Below are 19,145 nucleotides of genomic sequence, written 5' to 3'. Positions count from 1 at the left end.
AACTGAAATATGGAAATCTCTCATTAAATCTTTCAACATTAGACATATCGATTTCGCCAAAAGTCAGCTTCTGTCACTAAATGCAGACGGCTAATTTATGTCACGAAATTTTATGTTTACTATTCAGCAAGGGTTCCCCATTTCTATTTCTATTGTAACGGTTTTCAGCATTTAATTTCATCATCTGTGTATTTATATTTGTTTTGGTGAGTTGTCTAACCCTAGAGGTGCCACCAATTCTCTTTTAGGTGGTACAACTATCGGTGTAATTTATTTATTTAGGTAATCATTAATACAAACTACTGAAATCTTCGTTTTGATAAATTAATACTAAAATATCTAGATGTTAAATATTAAAAATGTTTAGAAACTTCTTGATAGAAGTATGTACTAATCAATTTGGATTTCTTATGTTTGCTGCGATCTATAACAATAAATAATAGCTCGGAATGAGTAATAATCACTGATACGACTGGAAAGAAGATCCACAAATCAGTTTGGTGAGTGAAATTACACCAAATGACTAAGGACTTCAAGATAGTATATTATGTTTGATAAATTTGTGCACTCTATAGCTAGTATTATGAAAAATGAAGCGGATATAACTGTTCCTCTCCTATTCTGATGAAAATCAAACGCAAGTATTTTAGCCGAACCACATCGTCGTTAACCTGCGCTACAGATCACACGTAAAGACAAGTATACTTCGTTTTCCTTTATATGTATCAAAAATTTAAGCAGTTACTTAACTGACATAGTTGAATAATGGTAAATGTTCAATATTTTGAAGAGTACACTTTGTGGGTGATGCTTGGATTTGCCTTTATTTATTGTGGCGTGATAAAAGAAAGAAATAACCATCACGAATATTGTCAGCTGCATAAAAAATTAAAGATTAAGTTTACAAATGAACAGCTTTTGTCCTCAGGCGTGATCTCTAACTTCCAGATAAATAAGGGATGTCTTCTGATAAAAAATAAGTGTGTAGTATATGTAGACAATTACAGTGCGATAAACTCCACTTATCGAGTATTCGAGTCATGTGATGTGCATTTTAAGAATACCGTTATCAGATAGGAAGAATACCGTTATCAAGTAGGTATTTAAAGTGAATTTAAAATTCACTTTAAATCAGATGAGATTTGTTAACATCGTGTAAATCAAGTTTTGTGCGTGCGTGGGGGAATTTAAGGAATTCTCACAAAAAAGCACGGATTACCGACTGAGGCAAGGAACAAACTCTGGACTCCAAAAGGATAAGTTTGTAGTTCTGATTTTGTGAATATTTGAATGCTCTAGAAGGAAACACTAGCACAGCGTCGGTATGGATATTTTGCTCACTGTTCTGATAGGAATTCTTATAATGGATTCCGTGCTGATAGGAATTCTTATAATGAATTCCGTGCTGATTCTTACAGGTAAGCATGTTACTCTACAGTATTTCTTGGCCGGGACTAAATTACAGAGTTGTAATTAGCAGCCATTATAAATTCCATCAGGAACCTGTTGGAATAGATCAAGTGTAATTTTTTAAAAGCATGCGACATTGGTTGCCCACGTAATCGAGTGAATAAAATCCCACCCTGAAGCCGAGGTTATTAACAAAGGTTGTAGATAAGGCTCCATCCATTCATTCATTTGATCACTGCACACCCACAGATTCCCTATGTTCACTCAGATTCTTAGTGGCACATCACTTCGCATTGTGGTCCTGTTGTTTGCTTTCTGGAGGCTTCAACTCTCAGATCATTCACTCCAGATACATCTCCATCCAGCTCATTGACGGTCTACTCCTTCCTCTTTTTCCAGGAACTTTATTTCTATGACTGCTCTGAGAAGTCCTCCTTCCATCCTTTCAATGTGTCCAAAGTATTTCAACTTTTTTTCTGTCAATATCCTTAAGCTGGGATAGCCATCAAAAGTTTGCGTATTCGATGTAGCTTTTAAGTATTTTTTAAAGTCAAATTACACAAAGTGAACATAAAATCCAATAATTGTGTAATCAGCTTTCAAACGTGAGTTTATGAACCAGGGGCAGCTCGGGCATGGGCACTGCGGAACTGCAGCACCTCCAATTTTTTCTCGGTATATAAATATATTTAATAATTTATTTATATTTGCTTGTAATGTTTAATTTTATCATCAACAATCTTATACAATTCTCTTATTTTGTATAAAAAATAATAAATGTCCATCTTTAAACTTGGAGGGCGAAGGACGCTAGCAGCACTGTGTTTACCATAGTGTGATATTTTGGTACGCGCGCAAGCATATGCACGTCATAGTGAGATGCGAGCTATTAGCGTAATGCGGCACTGTTCGTTGCGCAGTTCCACTGTTGTTTATATACAGTTTGCGTCAGTAGTAGAGTGTTCGTAGAGCTTATCGTGTTTACTCCGTCTCTTTAAATATTTGGGCATTACAATTAAAGGCATAACATTTGTTATAGTAATTTTTAAGTAATTCTGATTATACTAAGCTGTATAATTTTATCGATAATAAACAATATTTTTTCATGAAACAAAACAGAAAATATATTTTATTTTTAAGTAATTTTGAATTATTCAAACTATAATTTTATCGATAATGAACAATATTTTTCATATTTATTTTTTTTTTAAGTTTAACAATAATTTTGATATTTTATCCAAGCACGTATACACGATACTTACAGTGTGTATGTATATTCCGAAAATTGCAGCACCCCACACGATTTCAAGCCAGGAGTCGCCATTCTTATGAACTAAGGGAAAAGAAGAAACGCCTTTTGTATAAGCCATTTTCCGAGCATTGCATATTAGTGGTCTCCTTCCTTCTCTGCATAAAAGTATATGCAGAGAAGGAAGGAGACCACTAACATGCTTATAAAGTGTATACTAACAGTTTACTGTTTGATGCTTGTTCAATATATCATCAGAAAAATGACAGCATAAATAAATTCCCTAAGCAAAAATTTATAAAACATTTATGTACAAACTGCCTATGTCCATTTGTACAATTTATATGAATGTTAATGACCCCTACAATTCCCTTGTGAAAACTGCGCATGTGTAAGGTTTGACTGCCTAATTAATAACCAAAGAAAGGGGAATTAGTCTAGTACGAAAATAGCCCCGTTTCTATACTAATCACATAAATCTGGAATGAACAGCTAAATTTATCGAACTTAACCAATCAAAAATGACATTCACTTCATGAAACTTAAGTGCATTTTTGTATGCACGCTTTATATTTTCAACAATATATCTCTGAAGTTTTATCGCAGTGTTTTAGTAGCAAATAAAAGCAGTTATCCTTTCATTTCATCTGCGATTATTCATGTCAAATTGATAACCACCAAATCTCACTTTTTCTGCTAGTGACTTTTTCTTTTCTTAAATATTTTCTCTGTTAAGTAGAAACTATTATAAATTATAGGTTTCATCAATTGTAACTGCTAACAGAAAGTTCTTAGCGTATTGATGATTATAACCAGAACACGCTCAACAAAATTCTGAAGTACGCATATCAAAATTAACTGAGAAATCTCTGTTGATATGTAATCAACAGAGATACTAATGTATCTCTGTTGATTCTTCAAATCAACAGAGATACATTAGTTGTAAATAGTACGTTTATTTTTCGTTACATAAATTACCTTACGAAAAACTAAGGTTGGAAAAGCCTGACGTTAAGTCAAGTACTAATATTATGTGTTACTAGTTCATTAATTTCTAAATATTACTTACACCACCAGTGTAACTACGTTTTTTCCGTGCGGCAGAACATCCCATGGAAGTACATGTATAAAAGGCATAAATATGAAATAAACCGTCTGGAAGGGAGTGCTGGAGTGAGTCTTGGTGAGAGAGCATCGATTAGCCGAAATGGCTTATTGTCGAGCATTAAGAATTCCGGCGAAGTATTTAGTGCATCACCCCAATTCATCAATAAGACGAGAGATCTCACTTAATTTCCCTTATCTTTTATTATACCCACATTTCCAGACGCGATCAGAATTCTCTTCTTGGGACAACTTATGCCTCTGATCTTTCTTGGAACAGATAGATGACACCCAAGCCTCTTCATCAGAATAATTTGGTGTCCTCCTGTTCTGATTGCCTGACATAAATGGTGAGTTTTCATACATTTTAATATCATATCCTGTTTCTTTTCTTATGTAATGTTCGTCATATAAATGGTACGTTAAATACATTTTAGACTTATTTCAGATTTTATTTAGATTTTATTTTAATGGATATTCTCTCAACACACATTCGTATTAAATGCTTTAACTGCTGTTCCAGGTATCATCCGTAATCTGAAATGGCTTGTTGCTTATCTGTACCAGCATATTGTCCGCTTACGTACCAAACGTCTCTTAGACATTTACGAGTTGGAAAGTAATCATCCCTGTGAATCAGGAATGTTGATACCTGATTTTGAAAGGAAGTTGGAATATCCCCAAAAGGAGCATCATCTGAGAGAGGTAATTGTTATCATAACATTCCAAAATCATGCTTTTAAAAAATAGAGAAGGTGAATTAAACATTGTTAGAATAGATACCAAAAATTCAGAAAATGGACAATTCACACTTAAATAATTCTAAGTTTTATTCCGGATTGGCATATATAAAATGTACATTAAATTCTCTTTAATATTGGAATATTTTCTTTCCATAATTCATACGCTTAGTCAAAGAATAAAAGAGAGAGAGAGAGAGAGAGAGAAAGAAAGAAAGAAAACAAGAAAGAGCTTTGAGTGCGGTGAGTAGTTGGAAGGGGACCAGTCGTTCGATGCTGTTGGCACACTCTCCCTCGATGAGGCTTTGGACTCCCTGGAGGTGTCAAATAATGATAATAATAATAATAATAATAATAATAATAATAATAATAATAATAATAATAATAATAAACGCATCTTTGTTTTCTACCAAGGATATCACAAATGCATGATATCTTTGATATCACACAAATGACGCCAAATGTGATATCCACGCATTTGGACATTTGTGTGATATCCTACATATTTGTGAACTTAAATTGTACATATTTGGTCTAATGTATTAAAATTAAGAACTTTTATTGCTAAAAGACCATAAGATATAATGATAAAATATATCTTTTTCCTCTTCCAGTGGATACAGCAAATGCTATCAGGTTCAAGAGTACGATTATTCTTGCTTCAGCAAAACCACCAATACCTAATACTACTCATTATGATTAGAAAGCTATCCGCAGTTTATGGAACAACAAAGACATTATAATAACCAAAGCCGATAAAGGAAATTCAACGGTCATTCTCAACTCGAAAGATTACTTTGATACTTGTTACTAGCAGACAGTTCCACTTACCAAGTCTTAGATAAAAATCACATCATGAATAATCATCTGGAGACTAACGCTCTTATCCGCAATATGACATGTTGGTCGGATGAACTAAAAAAACAACTTAAATCCTTATATCCTATTACTCCACCCCTTTATGGGGCACCCAAGATTCACAAAGAAAACGCACCTCTTCGTCCAATAATTGATGGAAGATCCTCACCTACGTACTTACTAGCAAAGGATCTGTCAAATTTAATGAAAGGAACAATTAGACACACAGAGACCTACATTAAAAACTCTCAACATTTTGTAAAAAAAATCAAGAGTATCAAAATATCAGAAACGGACATTATGGTAGTCTTGGTGTAGTGTCCTTATTCACTAATGTACCGATCGTAGAACTGGTCAACATTCTTAAAGATCTCTTCACTCAAGACATCACAGAGTTGTTTCATCATTGCCTGAAAGCAAATTTCTTCAAAGTAAACAACATAGTATACAAATAATCGAAAGGTCTAGTCATGAGTAAGCCCCTGTCACTACCATGTGCAGACCTTTTTATGGAAAAACTTGAAAAGGATATTCTTTCCACCATTTCACCAAAACCGTCGAATTGGTGGAGATATGTCAATGACGTGTTCATCATGTGGAAGGACACCATGGAAAACATTCTCGTGTTTCTTAATAAAATCAACTCGCAACACAATAAGATCAAATTCACTATAGAATTGGAGAAGAACAAAGAACTTCCTTTTCTTGACATCCTAGTGAAGAAAGAAGATAACAATTTCCAACTGTCCATTTACAGGAAACCCACAGATACTGGTAGATATCTACATTATTCGTCCAACCATCATAGATCACTAAAACACAGCATCATTCACATGCTCCGTAATAGAGCCTTAAGGTCTATTTCGAAAGAAGGAGATGTACAGAGAGAACTGTCACAAATAGCTAACACTCTATCTCTGAATGGATACCCTTCTAACATTTTAAACAAATTGCTATTTAAAGACAACCTCCAGCAACGTGTTACGGTGTCCCAATATGTGTCCACAGCTGTCATTCCATATATTAATTCAGTTTCCACAATATTGACGAGAATGTTAAAAGCTCATAACATCAGAGCGGTTTTTAAACCAACTACCATGATCAGACAAATCTTAGGATCACCTAAAGATCAGATACCTTTCTTCACATTTCCTGGAGTATATGAAATTCCATGCACGTGTGGCCTTTCTTACATTGGACAGACCTCTAGAAGTTTTGAAATAAGACAGAAGGAACACGTGGGGGATGTCAATCACAATAGAATCATCACATCTGGTTTAGCTCACCATTTCTCAACATCAAATCACGTTATAGATTGGAAAAACAGTTCTGTGCCTTACACCGAGAATGACTCCAGATACAGAACTTTAAAAGAAGCAGCTGTGGTGCTACGCCCAGGCAATAATTTAAATAGAAATCAAGGTGCTATTCTTAAAGACATATGGAAATATCTCATCATCTCTCTCAGTTCAAAAGAACTACAATATGCGTAGAACTACACAACACGTGGTCATGTACCGGATTCTGACTGAAGCATTCGATCGTATGCACGCCATCAAACACGAATGATCAAATGCAACGGCCTAGCAGTTACTGAAGTGTATGTTTTCATGTAACTTGATGCATTTGTTTTCACACCCGTACAGCCTTGCAAATGCTAGACAGTGGCTAGTGAAACTTGTTGGCTCTTTGTATATTTTATCTTCTGGTCTTTTAACAATAAAAGTTCTTAATTTTAATACTACATATTTCTCACCGTACTGGTTCAATGGATTGCTTCCAATATCTGATCAGTAGGATGTATGTTCAAAACCCATTGCGGACATTTGTTTTCGTGGATGTTTAATGCAGTAGACGAATTTCATCATGCCGTGAGAGACTAGCCAGCTTATTGGAGGCCTGCATTTCTAGAAAAGGTTTGATGGCTTTCTCTGCAAATATTGATCACATTGCGCAGACATAACTATAAAGCCCTCCAAACAAGCTGTTTTTATGTTATCTGTTATTGTTATGAAGGACAAAATGGACTCTCTTCTAAATGGTCCCAGTAAATCAATAAATAATTCTGTGTACTATTGAATTACCACGAACAATATAAGCAAATATCTTCGCACCAAATCAATGCCAAACCTTCCATATAATAATTATTATATGAAGATATATATACATAATAAAGATTATAATCTTTACCAGTATCTTTAAAATAAATGTAATTCGTATAAGATATATAACATTAAAATCATAAAGTACATTCAATTATTATCGAATAAAGTTTTATTCTGTAGTTATTACTTAACTTGTAATAGAATAAATTTTGTTCTAAGCAACTGGTTGCTAGCCGTTACATTCTAAAGGAAAAACATTCGCACAAAAATTATCAGTGATAAAAAGCTTAAATTCAGTTATGGTATTACAATATACGATTTAATTGATTATTTATTTTTATGTACATCTAGAGCAGAGATGAGGTTTGCTTGTTCGGATTTAACTCCAAAAAGAAACGACTCATCGTTGGGACAGCACGAGGACTTCACCAACAAGCAGAAGCATGGCCCCATCTGACTTTGGCTAATGGGAAAATATATTCTCTGCCTCCAGATACTATTACTGCACAATCTGGAGATCCGAGCTGTTTAACTGCTGGTGGCCTGAAGGTTCAATGCATCCTTCCGATGAGAAAGTGGCGAATATTCTTCAAGTATATGCTCAAGTAGGAACTGAAAGTTTATTTCATCATTCACTAGAATTCTTCTTCAAAATTAAATTTATGATATCAATAACATATGACTGCCATAACCTATGACTATAATATAACTAATCTGATTAAATATATGACCATCTCGCCTATTAAATATACTGCTAAATATACTACCATCTCGCAATGTGGCAGAGGAGGAAGGGCATGATAAAAGTGATGATGATTACTGTTAGCATGATGAAAACTGAAGCCATCTCCAGCTCGTAATGGCTCACGGTAAAACGGCTACTGAGAGAGAAAATTAAAGTTAGAGCACTGCTCCAATAAATAATGAACTGCCTTGAGAGACAGAGGTATCAATAGATCAAGAATCGGCTGTAGTTTCCTTCTACGTAAAGAGATTCTACGTTAATAGATCGTTTTCAAATCATAAAATGGTGGTTCCAACGAGTATGTTCCGTGGTTATACTTATTTCTTCTGCACGAATTTGTGTTTTGTGATGTCTCAGCCTATGAGAGGATAGTAAATTATAGTCCATCTTATTACTTTAAGATTTATAAGTATCAAGTGTATTTTATAAGCCAACTTACCCAAAGGTGCTAAAAGTCGAAAATTAGCATAATTTAGCAGAAGGAAGAAGCACGGATTCCGATTTATGATATAGTGATGTCTTAACAGATTCACTAAGTAGATATTTCGTTATATGTTCTATAATCAAAAATTGTATAAAAAGACTGTTTGATATCAGTTACTTTTTTGTTGTTGTTTTTTCTTTGCTCTCAGCCTCTTACACCTCATCACTGTACAATATCGTTAATTCATAATTGTCGTGTTTCTTGTGGATAATAATAACAATACAATTTAGTCCTTTCCATTGGTTTCATTGATATTCTTATACGTTTTAGAGTTTGATTTCAAAGTTCTGGTTACTTCTCGGATGGGTAGCAGTTGGATTCTTAAAAAGAGAAAACAAGAAATCGGAAGATGTTCTTACCATAAGAATAAGGGACATAAAGGGATATTCTATAGAACAGCGTTGGCCAAATCCCTGTTCGTGAGCCACATACGTCTATCCAGGCGATTTTGATTTTTATCGTGTCTTTCATAAGTACAAAAAATTATGACACATATACTATTTTTCACATACATTCATGAATTTATATTCTAGAATTATATCTATTTATTCTTATATTATTGTGTATATTCTTTTTTAATCTGGCAACGTAAACTAAAGATAGCCAAAAAGAATACTACCGTTATGTTGCACGTAAACGAAAGAACGAATATGAAAGAATTACTCTACTGGAAGCAAATGGTATGAGGATGACAGATGGAGATGGGATTTTACGACTAAAAAGCGGTCATTTTGCTACAAGCCATCAACCTAGTGTATGATACTTTGGGTTCACTGCTATACCACTTCACTGGATGAAGAACTGTGTATTTCTGCAATAGGTGTATTCCTATTGCAGAATACGAATTCTGCAATAGGGACTAATTGGACACTAACACGGGTTCAGCTGTGGTGACTATTCCTTTATATAATTTGAGTCTCAGAAGAGGGAAGATTCCACAGGAGTGGAGAGAATGTATGGTAATCCCATTGCACAAGGGTGGCCCAAAGATCGATTTATCGACCTCTGGATTAGTTTTATATTTATACTTCAATGGATTTTATGTGGATGATTTTGTTACCGAAGCGGATCCTATCATTATCTTATTGGCTTTTAAAAACTAGAAAAATATAAATTGGAATATTTCCTAGGAAACTCCAGTCTTAAACACTAGACAATCATCATATGTTAATAAAATAACAATAAATGTGTAAATGCAAAATCATTCTAGCAGTATTTGATTAAATGATGAACTGTTATGTCGGAAGACCATATTTTACGGTAAATAACGAGTTTAATAAAAATTAAATAAATAAAATACAAGTTTCGTCTTTTTTGTTTCTGGTGTTGTGTTGTGTCTAACTTTTTGCTGTTACCTCTGACGATGTTAGTCATGACTTACAATTATAGGTTTGTAATTGTTTCTTTTTATTCAACTCGTTATTTTCCTTAAAATATGGTCCCAATAACGGAAGCTTCCCACAAAATTGTTAAGCCACAGAAATACGTTTTCATCTAAATGATGATTTTATTGTTAACTATGAACAAAAAACTGGATCAAAACAATTCTTTGAACAAACAGCGAGTAAATAAAACTTCCTGTGTTGCTGGAATTGATTCGCATCCATAATTGTCTTTGCAGAGAGTCTACTCATGAAGAATCAGGTCAGTCGGAAGAAAAATATGTCCATGTTAAGTTTGTCTTTCTGTATGTTCATGAATTATTTGATTTAGACACCTTTAGAACTGTTATGCAACTCTTCACCAATTACAGCAATTTTCTATTCGCAATTCAATGTTTGCACCCCCAAAGTAAAGCTGAGCATTGAAGCATCTGAAATAGTGTCTTTGTGTGGTTCAATGTGAATATTTTCACTACTTTAGTTTATTGTTGTAAACAGATCTGGAAGGCTTTCGTGTGGGTTGACGTGTGTAAACCAATGCAAAGGAATATCCCGACTACTACACTTTCCTATCACATAGGAATGGCAATCAAAACTTACATATGAAAGGAAGCATGTTTCTTCGTTAAAATCATAGCCGAAAGCAAGATACCAATAATAGAAATTGAAATCATTGAAACCACAAATACACCACACATGAAATTCGTCATATTCTAAAACAGAGTTATCTAATGTTATTTAATGTTATTGATATTTTGAATGTCTTTACTTCTTTTCTAGATTTGTAGCTTATTCAGATGTCTATGATTTTACCTACGACATTAACAGTTCATTTTTTGCTGAAGGGTTAGCTAGGGAAAAATGGGAAGGATTTCTATCCTCTGTGTCTAAATAAGTCTCAGAAAAATATTCATTTACCTTAAATTTAGTTGCCATTATTCTTCACTATTCTTTATCAGTGAAGTTAAAGAATAATTCTTTGAATAATTATTATTAACTTTTTGTAAAAAAAGACCTTTAAAAAGTTAATTGTCGTTATTAAATAGAACAACAGTAATGATTTCAAATTATTTCTTTAAAAGTTATCTTCTCTTTATTAACGTGTTTATTTTAGATTGAAACAATTACTCGACTTATACGAACAAGTGGGAATGTTCTTGGGGACAGTTAGTGCAGTAAACGAAGAACAAGAACTATATCTGTGGGGAGCCCGTTGGCGATCCATAGGTAAGTTGTCTGCAATGATTTGATGCGTATTTTATAACTCCCATTCACTCAGCTGTTGTTTTCACAAAAATAAAAATAAAAGACGTTTTGTTGGATATATTCAGATATTTCGTTGAATTTCCAACTTTAAAATGTTTTTCTTATAACCGCATACCAGTTTTATGACTGCATTCCTTGTTTATACTTATTATTATGTTTCCACAGGAAAATTAAAGAACATTGAAAAGGCAGATTTCTGGCACATTCAGGGATTAGCTGAAGTAAGATTTTTTTCCCCTTTTTAATAGTATTTTAACACTCTGAGATAGCAAATCGCTGCAATAATAAAAATATTACATTTCCTAACTTGAGCTTCTGTGATTTCCAGGTATGCAACTGTTCTTCAGGTGAAGTCAGCTTTACTTTTAAATTGAAGTACACTGCAATTACAAAAGCTTGTATTTGTTATTCTAAATACCACGCAACACTTTGAGCGTCTAACACCTTCTGGATGTAGGAAGCACTGGTTTTCAAATGAAAAGTGATCAGTCAGAGTAATACATATCAATAAATAAAGAATAATAATAATAATAATAATAATAATAATAATAATAATAAAAACACCGGTAATCAAATTTTTACTAAAATATATCAATTTTGAACTCTGTAGTAAACTTACTCCAATTATTTTCAAATTTTAACTTCACAGTTAAATTTCGAGCAGTGACTTCGTTGGCTAATTAGATAGCGTTTCTAACCTCGAACCAACTGTCCATTGATTTGTAACTATTATTGTTATAAATGAATTTATCTACCCGTTGTGAGACAAGCTGATGTGTATTATCTTTGTAGTCAGATTCTCGAATTATCTGACATTAGTTCCCCCCCCCTCCCTCAAAGTGCCAATGTTCAAGAGGTTTACAATCTTTTGCAGAACGTATCCTGGACACAACAAAACCTAGTTACCACTGTTTTACTACAAAAATACTTACATCAGCGAAATGTTTGAAGTTTTGCATTTAGGACATCTGTTTTTACTTCAAAGGCTGATAAATACTCTCTAATTATGTTCTTATGGTTCTTAACATTGGTTCTACTTTTTGTGGGTAGGTTATTAAAGGTTTTACTGTGGTATGTTTCTTCTTGTTTGTACTTTTTTTTCTTTCTTTTAGTTCAAGGATATTTATTTAATACCTGACTGTCTGTTAGAGCAAATATTGTTTTAAATATTTGCATATTCATTATCATGTTAAGAATAGCAGTAATTTAATAAAAGATTAGATAATAAAGAGATATGCTGCGTATGATGCAGATGTATTGTATACTGAAATTCCTTCATATCTTTAATAGGGAAAAGATCTAAATTTTGGTTTATTCTGAAATAAAAAAGGCGATTCAGTGTAGAGCTGTGGATTCTTACTCCACAGCTCTACCTTAAACTTAAAACCATTAATATATGATATTTTAACGGTTTTAAGTTTAAGAATCATGCAGATATAATGTAAACTGGCATTGTTGAGGCCTTCTTACAAGTTGATCGAAATGGACCAGTCGTGAGCATTAAGCTAAAAATGTAACTCAATGGTTACGTAATGTACATCTGTAATTCCTTTGACAAGATTGACATTCCTTCCACCATAGTTTTAGTAGGCTAAGACTAGTCAGTACATTTCTAATTCCACTATTAGGGGCGACGAAATCTGTGCGAATGGATATCAACTTTTCAGGGGTGTAATTGGAAAAACATGTTCATTACTGGTTCTAGAAAGTTTTCTCTGATTTTCGAATTCATCAACCAATGTTTTGTCTTCACCTGCGAATGTCGCATTGCTATTAATATATTCAAATCTAGGAAGAATTCGCTCGCAAACATCTTTGCGAAGTTAATTTTATACGTTTAATTATCTTATACTTTTAACTCGTTCTCAATGTATTTTCATGGATCTGATTATAATCGTTAGTGGGCCGTTGGTTGGAGTGAATAAGTTGCTCCAATATCGATGAAGTAATTGATGCGTAAATTTAACTGACAAAATTGTTATAAAGGAATCTGAAATTTCACTTATTGTTTTATGGTGTTTTATGAATATCCATAAATAAATTCGTAATCATGAATTTATTTTACAGAATGGCTGTTATGATCATCTAGCAGAATTATCGTTTTCAAGACTAGTTAAAAAGTAAGTCAAAAACATAATTGGATATCAGAGATTCTTTCGTAAATGGGTGTCTATTTTACTTGCAAAAGAAAATATTTCAAGATGTTTTCATAATATTTAGAGAAATGAATTCGATCTTCTTTAATATCGAACGTGATATGAATATTCAAGGTGTACTTTTCTTATGTCGCTTACTACAAAGTTTATTCTCCTGGCTGATTGGATTATTTTATTCAAAAGATTTTTGAAACCTAATTAAGAATAATATTAAACAAAAATGTATTTTAGAAATGAAGAAGAATTTTAAATAACGTGAACCTTTGTGATCTGTTTAATAAATCTCGAGAGTTTGATTATTCTTAATCGAACTTTCTAAGATCCAAAGCTTACAAAATACGCACAAGACAGAAAATACAAATCCATTCCGTGGACACAGATCGTAGTTTACTGGGATTTTCTTTTCTTATCTTCTTAGGAATTACAGTATGCGTTTCGTTTAAACTGTCTGTTCTTTCTTTCTTTCTTTAATTCTAATAAATAAAGGTACACTTTATTTAAAATTCTTCTTCATTTCGAAAATGCAACACATTTCTGTTTAATATCATTCTTAATTAGGTTTTAAAAATCTTTTTAATAAAATAATCATAATTCTTTTATATAAAATTCGGTGATTCTATGAAGATTCTCCTCTACTACTCTAAAATTTCTCTCTCTCTAGATAACTTTTAGACTAATAGAGGAGAATGAAGAGAATGAAGGCAACACACTTTTAAAATGAATAAAAACATATTCAGTTAAATGTATTGTCACAAAATTTATTTCATTTATTACAGACTTCTGGTTGGTCTTGTGTTACAATCCGACGGCCATATTCATTCGATATCCTCTTGCTCCATTGACACTACAAGAAGAGATAAAAAGACCGAAATGCAGCTTTCCTTGCGTGCAGGTAAACTATTTTTAATACATATACATTTCCTTTGCAGTTTTATTAAGATTACGAACGCTTTCGTATCTAATGCTGTTATATTTAAATATTAATAATAAGACATAAGTAACTGTTATCTGTATCAATAAGTTTGGAATGCAATAAGTATGAAATTACAACTCGTAGTATTTCCATTGTTTTACAGAGAAATAAATAAATAAAAATAAAATCCAACTCAGCTTTGCTTGGCTTTCTAAATGCTATAGCAATTAAATGTTAGCGTGCGGACATGCCGGCTAATAAATACGACTGTTTGGGTAGCACCGGTTTGCATATGCTCATTCTACATATGAAATCACTGCATGCTAACTATAGTTCCAACAGTAATTATTTACTGTTGGAAGTATAGTCAGCAGTAAGTATTTATTTTCTTTCAGGAAAAAGAAGCCACCCCATGAAAATCGATCAAGAAGATAAAACTGCAAATTTTCAGAGCAATTGTGGATGGGGTGGAATTCTGAGCAACACACGTATAACTTTTAAACTAAACAAATTCAACGAAGGGGGCCTTATATTTGGAGGGTAAGTCGAATATATGAAAAATAGGAATGTTTTTAAAGCAAAATGCAAGTTGTATGTTAATCAAAGTATTTTAATACTTAAACTTGAACATGTAAAGAATTTTGTTTTATTATAATCTGATTTTTGTCAAGTTTATGTATTTCTTTTCATGTTTTATTTCGTGAAATAAATAGTGTCAATTGGCCATTTTTAATAATTGTATTATATAAATCGAACCAAAGTTCTTGTCTACATCATGTAGACAAGAACTTACATCAAGAAATTACAGAGTTTGCAATTTGCTCAATTGTGTTGAATAAATTCTGATTACACGTTGCTTAATATTAAAAGGTGATATGAACGTAGTAATTTTAAAAAAGGATTACAGTAAATTTCATTTCTTTGCAGGCATGCAACGAAACCTCAGATGGCCAAGAACATTACATCAAAAGTAATCTTGAGAGGTAAAACGAAATCGAAACTTGGTTGTATATATTTTAAGTTAATTTGCAATGAGTTATTCAAAAGATACCAATAGTGTAAGCAGATTTTTACAGCGTTTCCTTTTTTTCGGCCAGCAAAAAAACATAACCATTTTTATACCAAACTATTTATTAACATGTTATAACGTACAAGCAGAATCATTATAATTTGTCCCTCGAGAAATAGAAACAGTTCTGTGAATTACACTAATTTTTGTTAACTTATACGAGTACAGTTTGAACCGAATTAAACTGTAGGAAACTAGAGTCGGTTTTCATTAAATTGGAAATTATAGTGTGTTGCACATCGCCTGTGGCTACAAATCTCTTGAAAATTAAATGCTCCATTCCATCATTATTCTTTAAAAAAATCAATCTTGAGGGCTTAAGTAAAGTCATTATAATATATCTGTTCTGGTATTGTTCCTGTATCATTTTGTTTGTCCCACCTACAAAAACTTGTAGACCTATCACATTTAGCACCATGACTGGACTGAAGGTCAGAGGATGCATTGTTTCTCTTGTTGCAGAAAACACATATGGTGCTTTTCTTCAAGCTACTGAATACCATATGATGTATTCACTATTATTTAGAGTGTTGGACTCTCACTAAACGAGTAACATCGTCTACATAAACACTTTTACGCGCACATGCACACCATAGTTGGATTTTAACCCGCAGTATACTCTGGGTAAGTTTCAAAGATTTCTTTCTGAAATTTTATTCTCTTGGAAGAGAAAATATGACTTACTAGGGAATCGAATCGTTATAGTTAGTCAAAAGGCCAAGTGAATGGCTGAGACGCTATCGACTTTGCTTGTCAGATTGGTAAAATTCCACCGGAGTCCCCATAAAGAATATTTTCATTTACGGGAACTCTGCTTGATCGCCAGGAATACTTCTGCTGTTGAATATTTTAATGCTGTTGGCAAAGGCGTTACGTTTTATGTAAATACCAACACGAAAGGCAGTTAGCATATAGTACATTAGTCTATCCACGGTATTAATATAAGGACTGGATTGTACATGTTCTAAAGATCAAAGATGAAAGATTTCAAACCTTTCAGGCCATAACTAAAAAGAGTGGTGGGGATGGTCTGACACTGGACGATGACACTTGCTTCGTACACTCCTACTAATGGGAGATGCATTTCTGCTCGTTCGGTATTTTTACTATGAAGTTGTGTGATGCTGCGCGCTTCTACACATGGGTGTGTATCCTCTCATCTTGTATCTGATGGCGAAACTGTATAATGACCCTCTCGGAATTCCATCTTGCAGTGGTATAAGAAATAAAGATTATGCGAATACACACCGCCTTCAGCCTCCACACCATTTTGAACGATATGGTTCATGAGTGATATTCTTTCACCTTAACTTTCGAAATACTACTCTATTGTAATCTGATTTATGATTGTTTCAAGGGGTGCAAGATCATGCCACATTATGGTGGTACGCCATGAAGTTGAAAAACGAAACTATAGCTTACCTGTATTGCGAGAAGACAAAATTCTTTAACGTAAGTTGGTGAAATTATGTTACCGATGGCATTTCCTATGTATAGTAGAAAAACCAGATGCTTTTCTTTGTTTTTGGAGTGGTCTCAAACATTTTGAATAATCGCATATGAGTTTTCGCAGAACCAAATTGTGTAGCTGCATTTCATTTGCCCATCAGTTGCCCTACATCGTTTAAAACAAGTGTCGTTATTGAAAGAATTGTGTTATTTGTGTTTAGCATCGATCTGCGGGAAAATATTCTTCGTTTAGTCATTGTGGCTAATCACGTGTCTCTATGCTGATCAGAAGTTGAAATTTATATTCGTTTGTGCAAACATTTAGAAAGTGTATTCGACAAATTAATCTCCACAGCCACAACATGCACAATGTAGTTTTCCTGATGTTTGTGTCATACTTTGTTCGACTATTATGCATTTTGTTCGACCAGACAGCACATGCCTTACTCTGTGTTGAATGCTATCCACATTCTGTTAAGAAGCTTCTCGCCATCTGGTGAATTTCATTTAAAATACTGTTTGATTCTTCGAGCTGTCGATATCACTGACGAACGGACTTAGGAGTTGAATTTTTTCTCTAAATTTTCCAAAAGTTCATTTTAATTATTATAACAGACTTTCACGAAGCACAGTGTGATTTCTCCTGCGGTAGAGCCATGACTGGCGTGTTCTGATTATCTCACACATGCGCAGTAGACATTGCTGCTAGTTGTGCAGAACATGACACTAAATTTTGGAGATATTTCACTCCAGTTTTCGAGGCAGAGAACATTGTATATTAACGTGCAATTTATTTAGCAAATATTTATGACTGAGGCTCTAGAATTCTTTCGTGGATAGCTATATAGGGTCTAATTGCTTGATACGATGTTTTATGAAATAACTATCATCTTGTCGAAGCTTGAAATTATTTGTATATCTTTTCAACATGAGTCTCTCACTGGGTCAAGTTCCAAAAGAGTGGAAAGAAGGTAAAATTGTTCCAATTCATAAGGGAGGTGATAAGAGTAAGGCTTTGAATTATAGACCAGTCTGTGTGTCTGGAGTTGTGGTCAAGGTATTAGAGAAGTTAGTTAGGAATAAAGTTCAGAATTGGGTTGACAACAGAAAAATACTCTCTGGCAGCCAGCATTGATTTACTAAAGAAAAATCGTGCTTTAGCAACCTGCTTACTTTTTATAATAAAGTGACAAATGCGTTGGATAAGGGTATTGCATATACAGTGGTATATTTAGATTTTGCAAAGGCGTTTGATAAATTGCCACATGACAAGCTGGTAATTAAATTGGAACGGATGGGGCTGAACAGTAGATTGGTTCACTGGACTGGAGATTGGTTGTTTGATAGGTATCAGCGAGTTGTCTATGGAGGAGCGATATCCCAGAAGAGGAAAGTTACTAGTGGTGTACCTCAGGGGTCTGTTTTGGGTCCATTGCTGGTTAATTTGTATGTAAATGATATCTGGAGAGGTCTGAATGGTGATGTGCAGTTGTTTACAGATGATGCAAAGTTGGGCAGAGCTATCAGGAGTAGTGTGGATGCTGTAGCTTTGCAAGAGGACTTGAATACACTGTCTGAATGGGTAAATAAGTGAGGATGTCAATTCAATGTTGCAAAGTGTAAGGTTTTGAAATTTGGGAAGTAGAGATGGGATGTAAAGTACACAATCGGTGCGAATATCTTCGAAGAAGTAGAGCAAATGAGAGATATGAGAGTGATTGTAGACTAGGACCTAAAATTTCGGGGACATGTTACTAAAATAGTGAAGACAACACAGCGGATAATGGGAATGATGCGGAGGACATTGATTTGTAGAAGTAAAGATGTTATGGTTCCTTTGTATAAGGCTTTGATCAGAACACATATGGATTACTGCACAGATCTGGTCACCTGGTTTTCAAAAAATGAAATTGCGTTGGAAAAAGTTCAGAGGCGATTGACTAAGGTGGTTTCTGGTCTCTGGAATGTGGAGTATGAAGACATATTGACAAAATGCAATTTGCAGAAATTCGTGGATAGAAGGAGGGGGGGGGATATGATTGAGACATATAAGCTGTTAAGAGGTTATTACCAGATTCATGGCGGGGAGGTTTTGCACAGAATGGGTGAGGATAGCAGGAGAACAAGAGGTCATCCCTGGAAGCTGTATAAGGAGGGTGTGAGCAAGGGAGTGAGGAGCAAGTTTTATGCATGGAGTGTGGTGAGTGATTGGAAT

At 33.8% G+C, this 19,145-nt stretch overlaps 1 protein-coding gene across 1 annotated transcript in view; it reads left to right on the top strand.

Annotated features, from left to right (window-relative positions):
• Positions 1-1,119: 1,119 nt before the first annotated feature.
• LOC150106134 (uncharacterized) overlaps positions 1,120-19,145 on the top strand; it is a 35,459-nt gene continuing 17,433 nt past the window's right edge. The window contains exons 1-9 of the mRNA XM_090394497.1: positions 1,120-1,418; positions 4,287-4,468; positions 7,818-8,071; positions 11,192-11,304; positions 11,509-11,564; positions 13,411-13,463; positions 14,276-14,391; positions 14,808-14,952; positions 15,340-15,395. Coding sequence (XP_090250623.1) covers positions 1,325-1,418; positions 4,287-4,468; positions 7,818-8,071; positions 11,192-11,304; positions 11,509-11,564; positions 13,411-13,463; positions 14,276-14,391; positions 14,808-14,952; positions 15,340-15,395 — 1,069 coding nt within the window. The 5' untranslated portion in view covers positions 1,120-1,324. The remainder of the gene's footprint in view (positions 1,419-4,286; positions 4,469-7,817; positions 8,072-11,191; positions 11,305-11,508; positions 11,565-13,410; positions 13,464-14,275; positions 14,392-14,807; positions 14,953-15,339; positions 15,396-19,145) is intronic.

The sequence above is a fragment of the Typopeltis vanoorti genome, chromosome 6 (assembly GCF_054136105.1).
Source record: "Typopeltis vanoorti isolate ZY-2024b chromosome 6, IOZ_Tvanoo_1.0, whole genome shotgun sequence".
Taxonomy (NCBI): domain Eukaryota; kingdom Metazoa; phylum Arthropoda; class Arachnida; order Uropygi; family Thelyphonidae; genus Typopeltis; species Typopeltis vanoorti.
Note: the sequence above shows the minus strand (reverse complement) of the source record. Positions and strands in the feature narration are given on the sequence as shown.